The sequence below is a fragment of the Schistocerca cancellata genome, chromosome 7 (assembly GCF_023864275.1).
Source record: "Schistocerca cancellata isolate TAMUIC-IGC-003103 chromosome 7, iqSchCanc2.1, whole genome shotgun sequence".
Lineage (NCBI taxonomy): Eukaryota > Metazoa > Arthropoda > Insecta > Orthoptera > Acrididae > Schistocerca > Schistocerca cancellata.
The window spans coordinates 400,108,853-400,133,355 of NC_064632.1; the positions used below are offsets into that span (position 1 = coordinate 400,108,853).

Below are 24,503 nucleotides of genomic sequence, written 5' to 3' on the forward strand. Positions count from 1 at the left end.
AGATGCCACGTAAGCGAGTTGTATTTGAAGAAAGAAAGGGAGACAGTTGCAAAGTGGCAGTTGTAAAGAGCCGGTTCTATGAAAGCAGTTCTACTGAGTTAGTCAGCCTGTTGTAGACAGATGTGCACAGTCCAACGTGGGCTCATCGTGTAGTGAAGTGGATGTCATCATGAAGTAGAACAGTTTTGCATGTCAGTTACATGTTATTCTGAGTTGGTGCGAGCAGCCAGAGCTCAACGAGAACAGGCCGGTTCGAAGTAGTTTGTACTAGACAAGCTGTGGTCTGCTAATTCTGTTGCCACTCACAAGAGAACATTCCCAAGAGTAAATCAAGGATCTTCATGAAACATGGCGGGTATGCTGAGGGCGCAAAATAATGCAATACGTATTTTTTTTATTTATGCCCAATTTCACTATTAAGGTCTAAAACACACCCCAAAGGTAATTTGGCAAATAGAAAAAATGTTTCCCACATGAAAGTTTATATGTAATTAACGTCCTTGAAAACTGTATAATAATAATAATTTGAAGTTTTGCAAAATACCACAACACCATTAATTAATTCTGAAAAATGAAGACTTTTGCCGCATCATAAATTACAGAAGCTTTCAAGCTACATACATCCAAGTCTAATAAAGCTGGTTTCTAAAATATCATTTTTGAAAAATCAGCTGTACACAATGTGCTATCAGAGTATTTTCAACATGCGTACATAAAATATCCATACATTCATTATCAGTCTTGTTTTTTTTTTTTGGTTTTTCTTTTACTTATATATGTTTTGCGTCTTAAATGGTTATTTTACGTCTCGCATTCACTCTTGTTTCTTAGTTTACTGTTCCACATTCACGTATTTTGTTAAACGAAAATAATAAGTAACTCATTACTATGATACAAAAAAATGCTTGTAACATAACGTTTTCTTACAACATGCACAAAAAATGAACAAAATTTCTTCACATAATATACACGACAGAGGGTATAATATAAAAAATTTCAGAAGGCTTCATCCTGTCGCGGGTGACCCTCTAAATAACCTCATTTGTATCATACATATTTCAGTACATTGATATGGTTTCGAGAAGAGAATTGATTCTGTTCGATTGCAGATTGTTTCTCAAGTGGAGATTGACAACAAAATCATTCAACAGAACTAGATATCACAATCTTCTCACAAGGTTCTTCGAGCATCCAAAACCGCACACGTCTCACGATTGTACCTCTGCCGTCGAGCCCTTTGGGATCACCAAATCAACAAGGCCCTGGTCATCAGGTACGACGCTCTATACGGTTCTTTCACATTAACAGACCCAGGAAACTAACAATAATGAAGATTTCTCTCCTTTACTGGGAAAGAAAACATCTTTCAGATATCTTTTGAACTAGTTAGACGTTTGTTTACCAGATTTTGATATTGTCACAAGGACATTTAGGGTTTCAAAAAGAGATCCTCGATTTCTCGGCTCAAACTGACCATTAGTTTCTTTGAAAACTAATGAGAATACAGGTGTTTTCAGTGTGAAGAAACCGTTTTGACCATCGTACTTGTTCATATGGTGATCACAAAGTGTTCTATGGCACAGTTATAGTAATGAGATGTATGCGGTTTTGAATGTTAGGAGAATGTTGTGAGAAGATTTTCAGATCTAGTTCTGCCGAATGTTTATGATGTCAATCTCCACTTGAGTCGCTAGTGCATAATCTGTTCTCTTCACCAAGTCTTACCTATGTGCTGAAATACGCGTGATACAAATCAGGACATTTAGAGGGGCACCCGTGCAATTTTGAAACCTGGTGAATTTTGTTTTGTATTATGTTCTCTGTCGTATTATTAAGTTAAGAAATTTCGTTCATTTTATGTTCATCGTGTAAGAAAACGTTATGTTTTGAGCATTTATTTAAAGATTGTCATTTCTGTAATTATTTCGTATCGTAATAATGAATTACTTATTTTCGATTAACAAAATACAGGTATGTGTTACGGAAAACTCTGAAACTAAAAACAAGAATGAATGTAAAACGTAAAATAACAATTTAAAACATGAAAAAATATAAGTAAAGTAAAAAACTAGAGTAATAATGCATGAGTATATGTTTGAATTAGGTATGTTGAGAATATTCCGATAGCGCATTGTGGACAGCTTATTTTTCAAAAATAATATTTCAGAAACCAGCTTTATTACACATGGATGTATGTAGCTCGAAAGCTTCTGTAATTTATGTTGCAACAAATGTTTTCATTTTTAAAAGTTAATTAATGGTGGTATGGTATTTTGCAAACTTTCAAATTATTATTATTATACAGTTTTCAAGAGTGTTAATTACATATCAACTTACATATGGGAAACATTTTTTATGTATCATAGTTTCTAAGATATTTCCTCCAACCTAAGATGCCAAACTACCTTTCGAGGTGTATTTTAGCCCTTAAAAGTAAAATTGGACACAAACAAAACAAAGTACGTATTGCGTTTCATCAAGATCTTTTATTAACACTTGGGAATATTCCCTTGTCACTTGAAGAGAAGGATTGCATGATATTGGTATTGAGAGTGGCCGCATTATTAGTTTTGAGAGAGCAAGCTGTGTTTTTTGAACTGATTTCGATAAGCTCATGTTGCTCTTCTCTATGCATTCTGCTCAGCGACCCGAGGTAAGATGTTATTGCTTTCGTTTCCTTGCGGCTTGACGTGTATCTAATGGCAGCGTGACTGACTAGGTTTTCTGATGAAACACTTAGGAGAGTGACAATTAAGCTGAGCTCAGTATTCAATGACTTCCAAGTCCAATATTCAACGTGCGATCGTGAGTTAGTAAATCACTATATTCATCCAGCGTACAGATGGGAAATATTTCTGTATTTTTTTAATACTGTCGATTCAAGAATCGAGCCAAGTGTAAGTGTATTAAGTGAAGCAGTTGGTACGTGTTACATTAAATTATGCCAGTGTTTGTTGTAGTAATCCCCCTAATAAACCAGAATTGATTTTAATTTTGTAATTTCTTTGCCTTGCTCAGACTAATGCTCCCATCTGAAGCTTTTTGCAAAGAAAAAGTCAACAAGTGTTTTGTGATCGATTTTAGTGTGGATTATTACCTTTCACTGCCTAATTCTCAAACTAGCGGGGACACAGTGGGGATCACATCCACAAAATATTCGCTGTTCTGTAATGGCACTGTGCTTTTCTACTGCTGAATATGCTTTTCCAGTCTGGTACAGGTCATCTCATGCCAGACAAGTAGACATTGCTCTCAAAGAAACCTGCAGGTTGATCACAGGTTGCTTAAGACCTACCCCAACTGATAAGCTCTACTGCCTGGCTGGAATAGCGCCACCACGGGTACACAGAACAGTGGCTGCCAACAAGGAGAGACTGAAAGTGGAACAGGACAGTGCCCATCCACTGCACGGACATAATCCACCACAGCAACGGCTGAGATCTCGAAAGAGCTTCCTGAGAACATCTTAGAAGCTCACCATTTCACCAGAGAAGGCAAGGCTGGAGATATGGAAGAAGTCGACGCGTCACCTGCAGACTCCAGAAGCTGAAGAACTACCTGGACACAACGAAAGCTGGCTGGTGTGGAAATCTTTAAACAGATTACGATCAGGAGTTGGACGATCCAGAGACAACCTGAAGAGATGGGGCTTCATAACAGAAGATACATCCTGTGATTGTGGACAAGAACAAACCATAAGCCACATGCTCCAGTGCCTTTTGTGTCCTACATCCTGCACGAAGATTGGTCTCCTGCAAGCCACTCCAAGCGCCTTGGAGGTTGCAAAGTACTAGGCACATGTAATATAAATACAATTTGTGTATATATATCTACATATTTATTGATGTGTATGGCTACTGTACATTTGTATGTTTCTGATTCGAGAATAAAAAGTAAGATGTCTGCGAGAATCACAGTTATATCTTATAGTCACTTTATAAAAGTATGGTAAGTCATGCTTACAAACGACAAAGCTTCCCTCTCTGCTTCATAGCTTATTGTTTTCAGATGGTGCCGTGTTGTGAGTCATGTACGGTATGAATAATTTTATCTGTGTTTTATTTTCTTTTATTTTCAAATCCAAGAACAGATACTGAACGTTAGTAGCTAGTAGATGTTTAGTAATAGAGCCTCACCACTACACCTCTGAAATACCGATAATTTGTACCGTTGAACAATACATGTATTGGTCCAGAATGAGATTTTCACTCTGCAGCGGAGTGTGCGCTGATATGAAACTTCCTGGCAGATTAAAACTGTGTGCCCGACCGAGGCTCGAACTCGGGACCTTTGCCTTTCGCGGGCAATTGCTCTACCATCTGAGCTACCGAAGCACGACTCACGCCCGGTACTCACAGCTTTACTTCTGCCAGTATCTCGTCTCCTACCTTCCAAACTTTACAGAAGCTCTCCTCTGCAAGGTTCGCAGGAGAGCTTCTGTAAAGTTTGGAAGGTAGGAGAAAAGATACTGGCAGAAGTAAAGCTATGAGTACCGGGCGTGAGTCGTGCTTCGGTAGCTCAGATGGTAGAGCACTTGCCCGCGAAAGGCAAAGGTCCCGAGTTCGAGCCTCGGTCGGGCACACAGTTTTAATCTGCCAGGAAGTTTCTACCTAAATGTACTTGGATTTATTCAAATGCTCATCGTCGATATAGATATCTGCTTTTAATAGGCACCGTACGACGTAATGGTAGGATGCTGTGGGGGCCTGAATTCGTATACCAACTGGCGACAAAAGAGCTAACTCCCCATTACTTTTCATCGGACCATTAGACACGCCACCGTCTGTTGAATTACTCATCTTAGCAACTATCACTCCAGTGCGTCACAAAAAAGGTGAATAATCCAGAAGACATGGTCAGGTGTCAGTGTATTTTCATACACGTACACACAACCAATGCGTTTGACAAGTAGAACGGCCACCAAAGTTCGTGTTCGGTACCGTTACCGGCCTGGTCGGGCATAAAGGAGGTGAACAGTATCATATACTGAGTGGCCATTCTGAAGGACACGGAAATGCCACGTACTAATGTAAGACAGCCTTATCAGCAACTGACTGAGTTTGAAAGGCGTCTCAATGTGGGTCCCCATTTGGCCCACTTGTCGAATCGTGCGACATACAGATTTGCGGGGCATTCGGATCTAATGGTGGACCAACGGTGGACTCCTTGGGAACATGAGGTCAGGCATACTCACCGTGAAGGCCAGTCCCGGTCGACCTCAATGGAGGACTGCTGTGTTGTGCACCAACCACATCGTAAACACTTGAGACCTGCACCTGTCATCCGAGAACAAGTAATGGACTCCCTGCAGCATTCTGTCTCATCCCGCACCATTGATCGGACACCATCAGCAGCCCGACTTGGGAATTACTGCCCCATGCATAGGCTGCTGATAACATCACAACACAAACGGTTGCATTTGGTGAGGTGCCGCAAACAGGAAGCACGGACTGCTGATGAATAGCGTCGCACTGTATTACGAATAAATCAGGGTCCTGCACAATCCTGGATGACCACCACAGCGAGTATGGCAGCGACCTCGAGAGACGTCCCATTCTTCCAAATTTTGCTATTACTACTGGCGTCCAGGTTTGGGATACTATCGTCTGTGTCTTCAGACTATGGCTGGTAGTGATTGAGGGAATCATAACGGTACAACATTACGTCACAGGGATTCTGCGTCATCATATCTCTCATGCGACGGTATGGTGGTGCTACTTTTCAACACAACAATGCACGTCCACACAAGTCACGTGTGTCTATGAAATCTCTGCGTGATGCTGAGGTACTCCTGCGGCCAGGAAAATGCGCAGATATGTCGCCGATAGAAACTGTGTGGTATCTCGGACGCCCAAGTTGTCCCAGCGACAGATATTAACGACCAGCTACAAAGTTGTGCCCCAGCTTACCTGAGGAAGGCATACAACGGGACTACGGATACAACGTAACAGGTTTCCCAGCGGTGTCATGGGATGCATCCAGGCCCAAACAGTGACGTCATCCCAGATTACAAAATGAGTTTTGGGCAAAGTGTGAGAACATTAGAACCAGTAGGAGAATACTAAAGTCTTATTCTAGTATTCAACCACTTATCGCTTTTGGAGAAACGGAGTGAATGTTGGACGTACTAAGTTTTCTTTTATCTGCCAATTTAATTTAATATTTTCATTCTATGTGTCTTGAAACTTTGTTTGATTTCTACGTTTATCAGAGGAAAAGACTGGAATAAAAACCGAAGGTCAGTTATTTCAGAGACCGGTTACTTTGAGCGGTTTTAACGGTTACGTTAAACTGTCGTGAAAAAAAATGACATATCCGAGAACCAGTTTTTGAACAATAATCGCCATCCCGATTTACATCTCACGAACGTGCGGAACTAGTAGTATCCTTTACTCTGGTGTAGACATCAAACGGAAGTAACATGTGTTCGTGAATATATATTATAGAGATGGTCATCTTGAAATGTACTTCGTGTTTGTACCAAGTAATACAAAATCAATTGAAGGCTGTTGTAATACAATACAATGAGTAAAAGAAATATGACATTCAAAACATTTAATAAACATTTGTGATGTGTGTCATATTGCAGTTGCTGTTATTAATTATCATAACGTCTTCATTTATGTAGGTTACCAGTTAATAGTAACATCCATAGGGGAAGGTGTGCTAAAGTGACCAGTACAGAAAATTTTGCCATTGCTAGACTCAGTAAGACTCAGCACAACCAGGAGCACCTCCATAGATGTCCAACGGAGCCTTGGACGAAACGTCAGGGATAGAAGAGTTCGATGGGCCACGGCCATACAACGCGGAAGAATTCTCGGCAGCTGAAACATCCGGTCGTGAAAGCCTTCATCGTATCATTGGTAGTAATTTTTTTTCCCCTGACTAGTGATTCTTTGTGCTGAGACTAGTTGTAATGTACTTCGCCACTGTTGTCAGTGAGACTGACGTAGGAAGCATGTTCCGTTACTCTTCAGTAATAACGTTTTTGTTTTTGAATCGTCTGATGTAAGGTAAGTGATTTATATTATCATTGTTACATCGGTTGTATGGAGAATAATAATTTTTCTAATATCAATCATTAAACAACATCTTTCGGGCTACAAATGCAGTTCCTTGTTATTTATTTCAACCTGATAATTTTTCCCGTGGAACACTACTGCCATCATGATATCCGATTGTGAAATGTTGCCACATCGTCGGAAAAAGCCACAAAAAAAAACGCATAATACAACAGGTAAGTCGGACTTCTAATCCCTTTTATGTACGAAGCTATCATCCACTAATTTTATCCCTTTGTGAAAAACTGAACGCTGAAAGGCATAATCAGTCTTAAATGATGATGATGATGATGATGATGATGATGATGAAAATTTTGAATTAATTAAGTTATATTTTTTGAAACCGTCTCAGTTCTGTTATTATACGGCCGCTGTGGCCGAGCAGTTCTAAGCGCTTCAGTCTGGAACCGCGCTACTGCTACGGTCGCAGGTTCGAATCCTGCCTCGGGCATGAATGTGTGTGATAGCCTTGGGTTAGTTAGGTTTAAGTAGTTCTAAGTTCTAGGGGACTGATGACCTCAGTTGTTAAGTGGCTGGCTCTGAGCACTATGGGACTCAACTGCTGTGAAAGTCCCCTAGAACTTAGAACTACTTAAACCTAACTAACCTAAGGACAGCACACAACACCCAGCCATCACGAGGCAGAGAAAATCCCTGACCCCGCCGGGAATCGAACCCGGGAACCCGGGCGTGGGAAGCGAGAACGCTACCGCACGACCACGAGATGCGGGCAGTTGTTAAGTCCCACAGGGCTTAGAGCCATTTGAACCATTTAGTTCTGCTATTTTTGCTTAATACAGGAGTGCGATTGAAAACGGTCTGCGGAAGCCGCCTCGTATTCTTTCGGATAGTAGGGCATTAAGACGCCTACGCCTAGAAAATGTGCCCCAAAATCAGAGTAACAGGGGATCCTGTTGTAATGGGGCTGGCCAGCGTATCCGTTTAGGTACGGAAAATTTAAACATTCAGAAAAATGCACGTAGTTCCAATATATTAGTTTCTTTTTCACTAAGAAATATTTGCTGTGATACCTTATAATATGCAGATTCAAAATTTGTGGGTGGTAGGCTTCCATCAATAACCATGGTTTGGTGAAAACTGAATTTGTTTGAATGGCCATTTTACCCTCACCCCCGCCCCGCCCCCCCTCCGTATGTGGCCCGAGGTGTCGTTCAACAATGTCAGTATAGTCTCATAAGCAAAAATGTTTGACTACCGCTGCTTTAGCCGTACGTCGTCCCTCCGATTAACGCCTACTTAGCAGGCAACCTAAATAACTCTACTGTACCGCGTGCAGCTTCTGTGCCCCGCAGAATACAACACCAGTTTCTCTTGGAACGCATGAAATGTATTCGCAATTGCGAATATGGACAAACATCAGCTGTATAATGGAATGACGACAACGAAAATTTGTGACAGACCGGGACTCGAACCCGGATTTCCCGCTTGTCACGAAAGATAGCCTTACAATCAGGTATCCGAGAGCGACTCACAGTCGGACGCAAACTTCCGTATGCCGTCAACCATGTGTCTATAGCCAGTACTAGTACATCCATACAATTACATTGCATCGTAATTCGGAGTAAAAGATGCACTTCAATATCGTATCGATTCTTCTCGGGGTCGCCGAAGTGACACTTGAGCCCACTGATAAATCTGGAATAGCCTCTTCACGCATTTAAAAATATAATAAAACGAAAAAAAGAGAAATAAAAGTAGAGTGCACGAAGCATTTGGTAATTCCTGACATTTGTAGTAGAATATCTAAGGTAGTACTGGCCTGGCTTCTACATTACAGTTTGAACATCGTCTCTGAACATCACCAGCATCAAAATATTCATGTATCCCTATTGCGGAAACGGTGCACATTTTTGCAATATGAATACTAAAGATTTTCGTACATACATACAAGGGGAAACCATTTCCCCTTAGGAAAATTCTGGCGTCTATAAGATTTTCTGCGATTCCTGCTCTTCTTACTAAATAGGACAAACAGGACGTGCCTTTACAACCCGATATAAAGAACATCTTTTAAGAAAAAATGGCACTAGCACCCAAAATTCGTCTTTTGCCGACACCTTCTGATTACAGGTCATGCGCCTAAAGCTATTCACGGTATCAACATTTTGTACACCGAGAATAAAGGACGTAGATTAGATATTCTCGAAAAATTAGAAAATTTTTAAACGTCTTTCTCGAAATGATAACATCATTCTCATTGAGCAACTGCAGTTGCATAATAAAAACTTCTTCTACGGTATAAAGCTGTTACTTGATATTTGATTACGGGTTTCCTCGTGCAGTTACTGAAATGTTTTTTCCGTCTAAGTCAACTCATAATTTTTCGTTTATTAAATGGTTTATATTGGCTGTATTTCATGTTATATCGTTTTCTACAGGCTGTGTCATTCAGCCCTTTTTGTATTTTCTATAATGGTGTTTTCGTGCTTTAAACTGTACTTCTAAGCTCTATATAGACAAAATGTTGCCTTATCTGCTGCTGTCGAACAAAATATTGCCTTTTACGTCATGTACTGAATAATGTTCAACATAATTTTCGTCTGTCTTTATTTGAATATTAAGTAGCCAGGTTGTACTTGCGGCTACTGGTTGGCACTCTTGGTGTAATGTTCACTTGCCCGCAGTTGCTAACGAGAGTGCCTCAGTCTGTTGCTACCTTTATAGGTATGAGCAGCCCATAGTGGCTCGCATAAGGTATGACAGTCGTTTCACAGACGCACAAATTTCTATTAACTTTTGCCTGTTGTCATTTGAGCATTCCCTTTTGAAGCGAAAGTGCGACAGCCTTTGCTTCCTCAGCATTCTTCGAATTTCTTTGTTAAATCACGGTGGGTCTTTTACATCCTTTATCCACTTACTCACCACATACGTCTTCACAGTATGATTTACAGTCCGTTTAAACTTCTCCCATAATTCGTCTGCGTCCATCACGCTGGAACTTGATGAGGTCAGTTCATCGGCTAAGAGAGATACTAAAAACTCCCTGCTCTTTCTAGTAGAAATATTCTCCTAGCCTTCTTGATTGCTTTATTAACTTCAGTAAACAAAATCGCTATGAGGACATCGTGGTCACTATCCCCTGTTTAAATTTTGACGCCGTCTACTAGATAGGATTTCTTGGTAGCTACAAGGTCTAAAATATTTCCATTGCTTGTAGACTGTCGAGCTAGTTGCACAAGACAGTTTTCGGATAAGGTGTTCAAAAGAACTTCGCAGACTGTCTGTGCATTCTGCAGTGAATCTATAGACTTCCCTACTACTCGATAGGTTAAAGACGCCTCCAACCAATAATCCGTGATCTGGGTATTTACTCGATATGACGATAAACTTTCAGTGACGCTAAAACGATCATAGCAGAATCGGATGGACAGTAAAAACATCCAACAATTAACTTGATTTCGTCTAGATCTCTTATACGTGACCAGATAACTCCACTGTTACACTGAAATTCCATCTTAATTGAGACACTATATTTGTCAGTTGTAATGAACAAATACACCCTACGGTGGCTAATCTTTCTTTTTGACATACGTTCCACGATTCGCCAAATATCTCTGAGCTTTCTGCTTCGGGCTTCAGACAGCACTCTATCCCGAGAACAATTTGCGCGCAAGAATTTCCTAGACGGAATAAATTTGGGGCCTTTGTTACGAATACTTCGACAATTTACTTATAACATTCTGACAGTCTAAGTGTCTTTACACTGAACGTGGTCTGATTTCGCCATCGAGTCGACTGGTGAGTGTTCGTCAAAGTGCCTCAACCTACCGCCTGGCCTAAAAAAAACTCCATGCGCACTCCGCAAGTACTCTGCTACCCGAGTTGCTGCTTATTTTGTGTTGTATACCACTGACCTATCAAGGGGAGTCGCACAATCCCCGCACCCGATAACGCAGGTCCAGAAATCTGCATCCAAGACTATGAGAGAGCCGACGAAGACTTTGGCTGAGACCCTCCACTCGGTTTAAACCAAAGGACCCCATTCAACTCCGGGAACAGTGCTGCAAATAGCGAGCTCTGCTTGCATCCCGCGCTCGAGGTCAGCGGCCTTCACTAACTACGCCACCTTCCAGTGGGATAGGCGTGTTTGGTGCCAAGGCGAGCCACAACTTGCAGACGACGGCATCCTGCCCGCTGGATAGCGGCAGACATATCGAGTGCACATTGCTTTTCTTTCCGACTGTGAACGCTATCTGCCTAAGGGATTCCAAAATGAGCCTGACGTTGGAGCCCCCCCCCCATCCACCCCCTGCCCCCCCCCCCCTGTGCCTCTCGCACCCTGCTGAAGAAGCTGCCGCCTTTCCACTCACAGGGTGAATGGGCGAGGTCAGATGGCCAGCATCCGCGTTAGCTTCCCGCCTCTAGCGACATGGCTCTAGGCACTATGGGACTTGACATTTGAGGTCAGCAGTCCCCTAGACTTAGAACTACTTAAACCCAACTAACCTAAGGACATCACACACATCCATGCTCGAGGCAGGATTCGAACCTGCGACCGTAGCAGCAGCACGGTTCCGGACTGAAGTGCGTAGAACCGCACGACCACCACGGCCGGCTGTGAGGGATCCTCCGCATCGCGTACACTGGGAGATGTCTCGGCTGCAGATCCTGTGGTTGAAACAAACGACATCTCAGGTGTGTTACGCGCACGCCAGGCTCTCCGCCACCACTACACCCCGAGGCAGCAGCCCGAAGGTGACTGGCTGTAGCCAAAAGCACGTTCAGCTGTTCGTGAACTGCGGCCAACTCCTTCTGCGCCCACACACAGCGTGAACACAACTTACCCATCCCAGTATTACTAACTTAAGAATTGACTATATAAGCACAGACAGGAACTCAGGTGTGCAACTTGCTAATTCCCTGAGGTGTCGCCAATGGAAGCTAACGCTTTATGAGCTGTGTAGCTGGCTGTTCAACAGAAATGAAAACTGCGATACAGACTGCCTGACAGCACTTTACAAAAAAGCGAGACTACACCTCTTAAACAGAAATAAACACATTCGAAATTTAAGAAATATACTACTAAGAAAACACAAAAGACGCTAAATACGTAACTTTCTGCTTTCACTCCGCCGCTCTCTTCCTCCTCCTTTCTCGACCCATCTCCCCCCCCCCCTCTCTCTGTCCACTTCGTCCTCCCCCTATCTGTGTGCATCTCCTTCTCCCATCGCTGCCTGTACATCTCTGCCTCCCCCTTCTTTCTCCACATTATCATACTCATCCCAATAGAACGCTGGTGGTTCTTACTCCTACAGTACGTCTACCCTGATATAATTAATATGTGTACTGGATTTTACAATGCCGTCAGTGGCATTGTAGCGAGAAGGAAGTACTTCTCTGAGCAGTATCACTAACATGGTGTCTTGTTGCTTCAGTAAGTCCCTCGTCGCACAGTAGTAGCGCTCAGTCACCAGGTTCCATGTAGGTGGTGATCTTGCTGAAGTGGAATGTTTGGGGATGCCAGTTGTTGTCAACAAGGTTTGTACTATACTTGTTTTAATATAGAAACTGCTTTGTCACACACGTCACAGAATCAGAATTTACAATATGGCGGCTCTGGGCTACGTCATTATATTCGACCCTTTACCACGTTAACACTGTTTTATGACTTGGCATAATTATAAGACACTGTCCACGACACGTGGCGTTCTGATAACTAATAACTTGACTTTATATCTTGTTTAACAACTGGAAAATGCACTCGCGACCGTTCTTTTAGAGCCTCCCCTGTTACTAGACCGTGCGTTTTGAGTGGTTCCTGGCGACTAACTCGCCCTGTCTTCCCAAAGGACAAGAGAGCAAGAGAGGCCCCACTTTTCTCCCTCATATATATATATATATATATATATATATATATATATATATATATATATATATATATATGGCTATTACAAATGATTGAAGCGATTTCATAAATTCACTGTAGCTTCATTCATTGACATATGGTCACGAGACACTACAGATACGTAAAAAAACTCATAAAGTTTTGTTTGGCTGAAGCCGCACTTCAGGTTTCTGCCGCCAGAGCGCTCGAGAGCGCAGTGAGACAAAATGGCGACACGAGCCCAAAAAGCGTATGTCGTGCTTGAAATGCACTCACATCAGTCAGTCATAATAGTGCAACGACACTTCAGGACGAAGTTCAACAAAGATCCACCAACTGCTAACTCCATTCGGCGATGGTATGCGCAGTTTAAAGCTTCTGGATGCCTCTGTAAGGGGAAATCAACGGATCGGCCTGCAGTGAGCGAAGAAACGGTTCAACGCGTGCGGGCAAGTTTCACGCGTAGCCCGCGGAAGTCGACGAATAAAGCAAGCAGGGAACTAAACGTACCACAGCCGACGGTTTGGAAAATCTTACGGAAAAGGCTACAGCAGAAGCCTTACCGTTTACAATTGCTACAAGCCCTGACAACCGATGACAAAGTCAAACGCTTTGAATTTTCGGCGCGGTTGCAACAGCTCATGGAAGAGGATGCGTTCAGTGCGAAACTTGTTTTCAGTGATGAAGCAATATTTTTCCTTAATGGTGAAGTGAACAGATACAATGTGCGAATCTGGGAGGTAGAGAATCCTCACGCATTCGTGCAGCAAATTCGCAATTCACCAAAAATTAACGTGTTTTGTGCAATCTCACGGTTTAAAGTGTACGGCCCCTGTTTCTTCTGCGAAAAAAACGTTACAGGACACGTGTATCTGGACATGCTGGAAAATTGGCTCATCCCACAACTGGAGACCGACAGCGCCGACTTCATCTTTCAACAGGATGGTGCTCCACCGCACTTCCATCATGATGTTCGGCATTTCTTAAACAGGAGATTGGAAAGCCGATGGATCGGTCGTGGTGGAGATCATGATCAGCAATTCATGTCATGGCCTCCACGCTCTCCCGACTTAACCCCATGCGATTTCTTTCTGTGGGGTTATGTGAATGATTCAGTGTTTAAACCTCATCTACCAAGAAACGTGACAGAACTGCGAGCTCGCATCAACTATGCTTTCGAACTCATTGATGGGGACATGCTGCGCCGAGTGTGGGAGGAACTTGATTGTCGGCTTGATGTCTGCCGAATCACTAAAGGGGCACATATCGAACATTTGTGAATGCCTAAAAAAACTTTTTGAGTTTTTGTATGTGTGTGCAAAGCATTGTGAAAATATCTCAAATAATAAATTTATTGTAGAGCTGTGAAATCGCTTCAATCATTTGTAATAACCCTGTATATATATATATATATATATATATATATATATATATATATATATATATATATATATATATATATATATTGCGACGGAAGTTTGTCTCGGAACACTGTCTCAGATATAGATCCTACTCTCGAATAGTCGGGTCTTGTCCCTGCTAAGGTTTCACAACATTGCCTCCTATGATTTCATCCCTAATGCTCCTTGTTGATGCTTAATTGTTAAGTGTACATGTAGCCTGGCTGCTACTGAGCATTCCCGATCGCTTAAGTATGCATAATACTTGGCTTAAACACGTGAAGGGAATGCACATATGCATTACAATTTCCGTGAAATCGTTAAAGGAGCTAAGGCTGAGCTTTTTTCCCCGTGGTTTTGTCCACGTACGCACGTGTCAAATATATTTCACATATGTTTAACATATTACACACGTAATTGTGCACTTATATTTTACCGGTATCTCTAGCGAATTTCGTCCTGCAGTTTCATTTTCACGCAGCGTAATATTTATGACGTTGTATCTCCTGAGCTATGTGCTGTACACTGATATAATTTTGCTGGTACATATTGTTTGAAAAATGTGTTGTGAACAGTGTTAGTAGCAACGAACGACTTGCCGCATATTCAGTGTTATATAAAGAAGTAATAAATTAAAACGTCCTGCTTCTTGCGGCAGTTTTACTACTGCATGAAGAGCGAAAATGTAATAAACAATAAATTTTTTTCCTCTCATCAATCAATTTTTGATGACTGTCAGCGAGAAAAAGTTTCCTTAAGATTTGAAATTGTGTGTAAAGTTTATTCCAAGTCACTAAGGGCCCTCATACTCAAATACTGAATGACTAGAGTATGAGTATTCGTCCGTCGTGTGTTAAACGGCTTTTTCAACTCCTCCCCCACGCCTTTGATGGTTAGGTCGTTCTTACATCCACAGTGATGATTTCTAGAAGTAACTGATGCATACCAAGTTTGGTTGAGACCTATCCACTCGTTTAGGAGGAGATGTAGAAGAAACATAGCATGTACGTACATCCGTCTTCACAATATGTGTGGATGTTATTCGGAACACAAACGTATTTTGTAGGGAATAAATCATTTCGTATTCTTAAACATTATTCGTGTTATAGATTTTTAGTAATTTGTGTATTGTCAAAAGTATATTGGTAAAATTAACATTTTCAGACATAAAGCGATAATGCAAGAAAATGGATTCCCTAAAAATAACAGAAAATATAAAAAGATCAGTGAAATATCAAATAAAGATGACCAGACAGCACAATAATCCCGAAAGCGTCCTTTTAGAACAAAAAGTATGCAAATTACAAAGAAACATCGTCAGAATGATAATGGTATCGAACGGTTCATTTGACACGTGTCGTCATCTACTACTGAACAAGCATCACAAAGATACAGACTCGTTTCAACAGGCAGTGGCCATAATGTTTTGACTCTTTAGTGTGTTCCATATGACATCCAAACGCCGGCCGGAGTGGCCGTGCGGTTCTAGGCGCTACAGTCTGGAGCCGAGCGACCGCTACGGTCCAGGTTCGAATACTGCCTCGGGCATGTTTGTGTGTGATGTCCTTAGGTTAGTTAGGTTTAATTAGTTCTAAGTTCTAGGTGACTGATGACCTCAGAAGTTAAGACGCATAGTGCTCAGAGCCATTTGAACCATCTGAACATCCAAACGACAGCCAAGTCACCTAACAATGCGACGTATCACTCATGTAAACATGTAAATATTAGTAGTGCTTAAATGAGCACTAGTAGAACATTTACCGTGCTTTTGCCACCTAATCTGCGAATTTCTACGATTAATGAATGGCATTAACATGATGTTGCAGGTCAAAGCTGTGGACGGTGATACAGGGCGGCCGCAGGATGTGGTGTACTCCATCTCAGGGCCCGGCGTCGTCGTTGCAGGAACCGACGAGGGGTTCTTCAGCGTGGATGCGAACACTGGGGACGTGTTCGTGCACAAGGTGACTTCTCTCTGCAGAGCTGTCAGTATGAAATGAGGCATCCCACGATCCATCACAACACTCACAAACAGTCCGTGGTATCCCCAAATACACTGCCAGACAATAAAGTAGTACACTCTTTTAGGGGTTCCCAATTCACCCAAGATTTATTGTTGCAATAGTGCCCACTGAGTAAATGCAATGATTACATTTACAGGTCAATATCACAAGCGGTTATGAGATATCATGTATCAACATAGGCTGAAACATTCATATTAGCATGTGGTGTAGCCACCACGGGAGGGAATGTAGGCGCTGACTGTGGTATTCAGTCTATCGTGCTCGACCTGTTCAAGTAATTCTGAAAGAGTTGTTGATTGACGAGCGCATCTCGTCCCATCATATCCCACACGTGCTCGATCAGAAACAAGTCTGGAGAATGTGCTGGCCAGGGAAGTTGCTGCACGTCTTGCAGAGCATGTTGAGTTTCACGGGCAGTGTGAGGGTGAGTGTTATTTTTTTTGGGGGAAAACACATGACCTGCCTGTTACAAGAACTGCAAAAGAACGGGTCTAACAACATTCTGCACGCACCGAACGCTGTTTCGCGTCCCTTCCAGAAACAGCAAAGGTGAAGGGAGTTGTAGCTTATCGCACCCCACGCCACAAGGCCTGGGGCAGAGTCAGCGTGTCTTAGATACAGGCACTCTACATGACAGATCTATGTCGTAAGCGGAAAGTACGAGGGATGTCCATAAAGTAAGATCCGATTGATCGCGAAATCGAAACCGCGGTGAAAATCAGAAATGTTTTATTTGTAACAGCTACACCTTCCAACTACTCCTCTACGTAGTCGTCGTTCTGACTTAGACATTTGTCGTAGCGTTGTACCAACTTTCCAGTGCCCTCATCATACACTACTGGCCATTAAAATTGCTACACCAAGAGGAAATGCAGATGATAGACGGGTATTCATTGGACAAATATATTATACTAGAGCTCTCATGTGATTACATTTTCACGCAATTTGGGTGCATAGATTCTGAGAATTCAGTACCCAGAACAACCACCTCTGGCCGTAATAACGGCCTTGATACGCCTGGGCATTGAGTCAAACAGAGCTTGGATGGCGTGTACAGGTACAGCTGCCCATGCAGCTTCAACACGATACCACAGTTCATCAAGAGTAGTGACTGGCATATTGTGACGAGCCAGTTGCTCGGCCCCCATTGACCAGACATTTTCAATTGGTGAGAGATCTGGAGAATATGCTGGCCAGGGCAGCATTCGAACATTTTCTGTATCCAGAAAGACCTGTAGAGGACCTGCAACATGAGGTCGTGCATTATCCTGTTGAAATGTAGGGTTTCGCAGGGATCGAATGAAGGGTAGAGCCACGGGTCGTAACACATCTGAAATGTAACGTCCACTTTCAAAGTGCCATCAAAGCGAACAAGAGGTGACCGAGACGTGTAACCAATGGCACCCCATACCATCACGCCGGGTGATATGCCAGTATGGAGATGACTAATACACGCTTCGAATGTGCGTTCACCATGATGTCGCCAAACACGGATGCGACCATCGTGATGCTGTAAACGGAACCTGGATTCATCCGAAAAAATTACGTTTTGCCATTCGTGCACCCAGGTTCGGCGTTGAGTATACCATCGCAGGCGCACCTGTCTGTGATGCAGCCCGGAACCGCGCGACTGGTACGGTCGCAGGTTCGAATCCTGCCTCGGGCATGGATGTGTGTGATGTCCTTAGGTTAGTTAGGTTTAAATAGTTCTAAGTTCTAGGGGACTGATGACCACAGATGTTAAGTTCCCTAGTGCTCAGAGCCATTTGAGCCATTTGTGATGCAGCGTCAAGGATAACCGCAGCCATGGTCTCCGAGCTGATAGTCCATGCTGCTGCAAACGTCGTCGAACTGTTCATGCAGATGGTTGTTGTCTTGAAAACGTCCCCATCTGTTGACTAAGGGATCGAGACGAGGCTGCACGATCCGTTACAGCCATGCGGGTAAGATGCCTATCATCTCAACTGCTAGTGATACGAGGCCATTGGGATCCAGCACGGAGTTCCGTATTACCCTCCTGAACCCACCGATTCCATATTCTGCTAACAGCCATTGGATCTCGACCAACGCGAGCAGCAGAGTCGCGATACGATAAACCGCAATCGCGATAGGCTACAATCCGACCTTAATCAAAGTCGGAAACGTGATGGTACGCATTTCTCCTCCTTACACGAGGCATCATAACAACGGTTCACCAGGCAACGCCGGTCAACTACTGTTTGTGTATGACAAATCGGTTGGAAACTTTCCTCATGTCAGCACGTTGTAGGTGTCGCCACCGGCGCCAACCTTGTGTGAATGCTCTGAAAAGCTAATCATTTGCATATCACAGCATCTTCTTCCTGTAGGTTAAATTTCGCGTCTGTAGCACGCCATCTTCATGGTGTAGCAGATTTAATGGCCAGTAGTGTAGAAGACAACGCCAATTCTCTACGCTGGCCTACAGCTCGTTTTCTGTGCCAAAATGTCTTCACAGCCAGCGGTTAATGTGAGCAGAGATGAAACTCAGAGGGAGTCAATTACGGGCTGTATTGTGGGTACTCAAACATTTCAAATTGAACACGATGCCGGAGCATCTTCAGAGCCCCTGCAGACTGCGGATGAGAATTGTCTTGAACAAGAAACCGCACGACAGTTGTGTAATTGGCTGCATAGCTTCAGGCGAAATTTCTCATCAGCTCCTCGTACTTGGTGGGAGACACTATTTTCTAGACATCTTTACGCGCTCATTGTGAGCTCAGAAATGAGAAGAGAGACGTGATGCTATCTAGGAGTCGTACTAGAGACAGTGCCAAACACATCTGTCGTTTCCATTTCGCGACCGATCGGAACTTACTTTCTGCACACCCCCCATACCATCACTTGTGTGCAGGCAGAATCTGCTTTCATCCTGAAGCCGCGTATGTCGATGCCGCGGCGTGAGTGGAAGACGGGCTATAAGTGTGTATGCCTGTAAACCCAATAGTAAAACAGGTTCGCAACATTTCGTGTTGACACGTCTGGGCTCACGAGCCCTGTTACAACACTGACCATTAAAATTGCTACACCACGAAGATGAATTGCTACAGACACGAAATTTAACCGACAGGAAGAAGATGCTGTGATATGCAAGTGATTAGCTTTTTAGAGCATTCACACTAGGTTGGCGCCGGCGGCGACACCTACAACGTGCTGACATGAGGAAAGTTTCCAACCGATTTCTCATACACAAACAGTAGTTAACCGGCGTTGCCTAGTGAAACGTTGTTGTTATGCTTCGTATGAGGAGGAGAAATCACGTTTCCAATTTTGATAAAGGTCGGATTGTAGCCTATCGCGATGGCGGTTTATCGTATCGCGACATTGCTGCTCGCTTTGGTCGAGATCCAATGACTGTTAGCAAAATATGGAATCGGTGGGTTCAGATCGGTAATACAGAACGCCGTGCTGGATCCCAACGGCCTCGTATCACTAGCAGTCGAGATGACAGGCATCTTATCCACATGGCTGTAACCTATCGTGCAGCCACTTCTCGATCCCTGAGTCAATAGATGGGGACGTTTGGAAGACCACAACCATCTGCACGAACAGTTCGACGACGTTTGCAGCAGCATGGACTATCAGCTCGGAGATCATGGCTGCGGTTACCGTTGACGCTGCTTCACAGACAGGAGCGCCTGCGATGGTGTACTCAACGACGAACCTGGGTGCAGGAATGGCAAGACGTCATTTTTTCAGCTTCTGTTTACAGCATCATGTGGTCGCATCCGTGTTTGGCGACATCGCGGTGAACGCACATTGGAAGCGTGTATTCATTATCGGCATACTGGCGTATCAACAGGCGTGATGGTATGGGGTGTCATTGATTACACGTCTCGCTCACCTCTTGTTCGCATTGACGGCACTTTGAACAGTGGACGTTACATTTCAGATGTGTTAACGACCCGTGGCTCTACCCTTTCTTTCGATCCCTACAAAACCCTACGTTTCAGCAGGATAACGCACGACCGCATGTTGCAGGTCCTGTACGAGCCTTTCTGGATACAGAAAATGTTCGACTGCTGCCCTGGCCATCACATTCTCCAGATCTCTCACCAACTGAAAACGTCTGGTCAATGGTGGCCGAGCAACTAGCTCGTCACAATACGCCAGTCACTACTCTTGATGAACTGTGGTATCGTGTTGAAGCTGCATGGACAGCTGTACCTGTACTCGCCATCCAAGCTCTGACTCAATGACCAGGCGTATCAAGGCATTTATTACGGCCAGAGGTGGCTGTTCTGGGTACTGATTTCTCGGGATCTATGCACCCAAATTGCGTGAAAATGTAATCACATCTCAGTTCTAGTATAATATATTTGTCCAATGAATACCCGTTTATCATCTGCATTTCTTCTTGGTGTAGCAATTTTAATGGCGAATAGTGTATCTGCGTTGTGGTTAGCTGTGCGATTTGCCACTGCTGGCCTTACAGTACGACGATCCTGGTGGGTGTCTGAGCTGCGTGGACGTCCAGAACATCATCTACGGGTGTGAGAATGTTCACGTGACCATTGATACCAGCATCGGTACATAACTGATGTAGCACGTCCAAATTGTTTGACAGTTCTCCGAAAGGACCATGCCGTCACTCGGCAGGTCACAATTTGACACATTTCTAACTCACTCATTTGGCTGCAGGAAGTACGAGTGCGTTTCTGCTACATGGTTGCTCCTTGATTCACGCGTATGCACCACATTGATCCTTTTGGCTGTGAGCATTCCCTATTAAAGGTTAGAGACAGATGGCGCTCTGGTAGCTATGCCACTACGCTATCTGTTGCCGGGCGATGACGAATTCATTACCAGCACATCGACTACAACCCAGGTGGCGTATGCAGTCCTCGGATCAAAATCGACGGCTTCTTTCCATATGTACTAACTTTTCTTCCAGCCGTGTAGTTCACGGCGAATGAAATGGTACCGCCGATTTCCTTCCCCATCCTTCCCAATTCTACGTCAGCATTAATCCTCCGCAAATTGTGTTAATGTGCAGCTGAGATATTTTCTACACCACTGTTCTTCACCGCTTTCCTGTTCCATTCGCGATTTATCCATGGTAAGAATGATTGTTGGTAATCCTCTGTGCGAGCTCGAATCTCTTAGTCTTGTCTTCATGGTCCTCTTACGAAGTTTAGTAGGCGGAAGTGATATTCTGGTTGACTCTCCTAGGATCGTACGCTCTTGAGTTTTTAACAATAAACCGCAACGTGATGCACTACGCGTTTTTCAAAGTTTTCTCCATTTCAGTTGGCTGAGCATCTCTGTGACGCCTTCTCGCTTACTTAATGAACGTGTGATGAAACGCGCTGCTTTTCATTGGATTTTATCTATTTCATATGTCAAACGTTTGTGGTAGGTCCACCTCTGCGGTAGACTGGCGAGCAATACTGAAGTATCGGTTGAACTAAATTCGTAAGCTGCGTCCTTCGTTGGTGGACAGAGCGTCCTGAATGTTCTTCCAATTAATCAGTCTGGCAGCTGCCTTTCCTACGGTGAGTTTTATGAGATCGTTCCATTTCAACTTGCTCCGAAAACGTGTATGTAACTTCTTCCAGTGATTAGCAGGCCTGTAAACAAAATATATTTTGTGTTTCCGCCGATTTCTGCGCAGCACGTTACATTTTTGCATTTACAGCTACATCATTACTCTGCAGTTTGTAGTGCCGGCCAGAGGGTGCATCGAACCACCTTCAAGCTGCTTCTCTACCGTTTCACTCTCGAACAGCGTACGAAAAAAACGAACACTTAAATCTTTCCATGCGAGCTCCGATTTCACTTATTTTCTGATGATGGTCGTTTCTTCCTATATAGATGGACGCCAGAAAAGTATTTTCACCCTCTGAGGAGAACGTTCCTGATTGGAATTTCATGAGAAGATTCTGCCACAACGAAAAACGCCTTTGTTTTAATGTTTAACATCCCCATGCATGTCGCATATCCATTGAACTCTCCTACTTCTACCCATTTCTTTTTGTCTGTGTGTGTTTTGAGGATCAGTTGCCAATTCTTGTAACAGGCTTCAGTTCTCTGCAGAGCCGGAACAATGTTTGTCTCTGCTTGGCAGTTGGCTACATTTGACACCCACCCAACGTACACTGACATGGCGAAAGTCATGGGATAGCGATATATACAGGGTTATTACAAATGATTGAAGCGATTTCACAGCTCTACAATAACTTTATTATTTGAGATATTTTCACAATGCTTTGCACACACATGCAAAAGCTCAAAAAGTTTTTTAGGCATTCACAAATGTTCGATATGTGCCCCTTTAGTGATTCGGCAGACACCAAGCCGATAATCAAGTTCCTCCCACACTCGGCGCAGCATGTCCCCATCAATGAGTTCGAAAGCATCGTTGATGCGAGCTCGCAGTTCTGGCACGTTTCTTGCTAGAGGAGGTTTAAACACTGAATCTTTCACATAACCCCACAGAAAGAAATCGCATGGGGTTAAGTCGGGAGAGCGTGGAGGCCATGACATGAATTGCTGATCATGATCTCCACCACGACCGATCCATCGGTTTTCCAATCTCCTGTTTAAGAAATGCCGAACATCATGATGGAAGTGCGGTGCAGCACCATCCTGTTGAAAGATGAAGTTGGCGCTGTCGGTCTCCAGTTGTGGCATGAGCCAATTTTCCATCATGTCCAGATACACGTGTCCTGTAACGTTTTTTTCGCACTAGAAAAAGGGGCCGTAAACTTCAAACCGTGAGATTGCACAAAACACGTTAACTTTTGGTGAATGTTGCTTCATCACTGAAAACAAGTTTCGCACTGAACGCATCCTCTTCCATGATCTGTTGCAACCGCGCCGAAAATTCAAAGCGTTTGACTTTGTCATCGGGTGTCAGGGCTTGTAGCAATTGTAAACTGTAAGGCTTCTGCTTCAGCCTTTTCCGTAAGATTTTCCAAACCGTCGGCTGTGGTACGTTTAGCTCCCTGCTTGCTTTATTCGTCGACTTCCGCAGCCTACGCGTGAAACTTGCCCGCACGCGTTCAACCGTTTCTTCGCTCACTGCAGGCCGACCCGTTGATTTCCCCTTACAGAGGCATCCAGAAGCTTTAAACTGCGCATACCATCGCCGAATGGAGTTAGCAGTTGGTGGATCTTTGTTGAACTTCGTCCTGAAGTGTCGTTGCACTGTTATGACTGACTGGTGTGAGTGCATTTCAAGCACGACATACGCTTTCTCGGCTCCTGTCGTCATTTTGTCTTACTGCGCTCTCGAGCGTTCTGGCGGCAGAAACCTGAAGTGCGGCTTCAGCCGAACAAAACTTTATGAGTTTTTCTACGTATCTGTAGTGTGTCGTGACCATATGTCAATGAATGGAGCTACAGTGAATTTATGAAATCGCTTCAATCATTTGTAATAGCCCTGTACATACACAGATGGCGGTAGTGTCGCGTACACAAGGTGTAGGAGTGCAGCACACGGGCGGAGCTGTCATTTGTACTCAGCTGACACATGTGGAAATGTTTCCGACGCGATTATGCTTGCACGACTGAAATAAACAGATTTTGAACGCGGAATTGTAGTTGTAGCGAGATGTACGGGATATTTCATTTCGGAAATCGTTAGGGAATTCAATATCCGGACATCCACAGTGTCAAGAGTGTGCCGAGAATACCAGATTTCGGGCATTGTCTCCCACCAAGTTCAACGCAATGGCCGAAGGCCTTCACTTAACGACCGAGAGCAGCGGCATTTGCGTAGAGCCGTCAATGCTAAAAGGCAAGCAACAGTGAGTGAAATAACAGAAATTAAATGTAGGATATACGAAGAACGTATCCGCTAGAAAAGTGCAGCGAAATTTTGCTTTAACCGGCTGTGGCAGCAGACGACCGAATGCGAGTGCCTTTGCTGACAGCACGACATCGCCTGCAGCGCCTCTCCTGGGCTCGTGACCATTTCCGTTGGACTGCAGACGACTGGAAAACCGCGGCCTGGTCAGATAAATCCATATTTCGATGGTAACAGCTGATGGTATGGTTCGAGTCTGGCACAGACCCCATGGTCTTATGTCAAAGCGGTAGGTGGATCAAAACAAAATGTCCAGACACTGTGACTGTGACCAAAATGGTACTGAAACAGAGGATGACAGACTAACGGCCGAAATACTAAATGTCTTTTTCCAAAGTTGTT

General features: G+C 43.7%; 1 protein-coding gene across 1 annotated transcript in view; it reads left to right on the top strand.

The window, feature by feature from the left end:
- LOC126092792 (neural-cadherin-like) overlaps positions 1–24,503 on the top strand; it is a 329,734-nt gene that overhangs the window by 64,923 nt on the left and 240,308 nt on the right. The window contains exon 4 of the mRNA XM_049908520.1: positions 16,136–16,273. Coding sequence (XP_049764477.1) covers positions 16,136–16,273 — 138 coding nt within the window. The remainder of the gene's footprint in view (positions 1–16,135; positions 16,274–24,503) is intronic.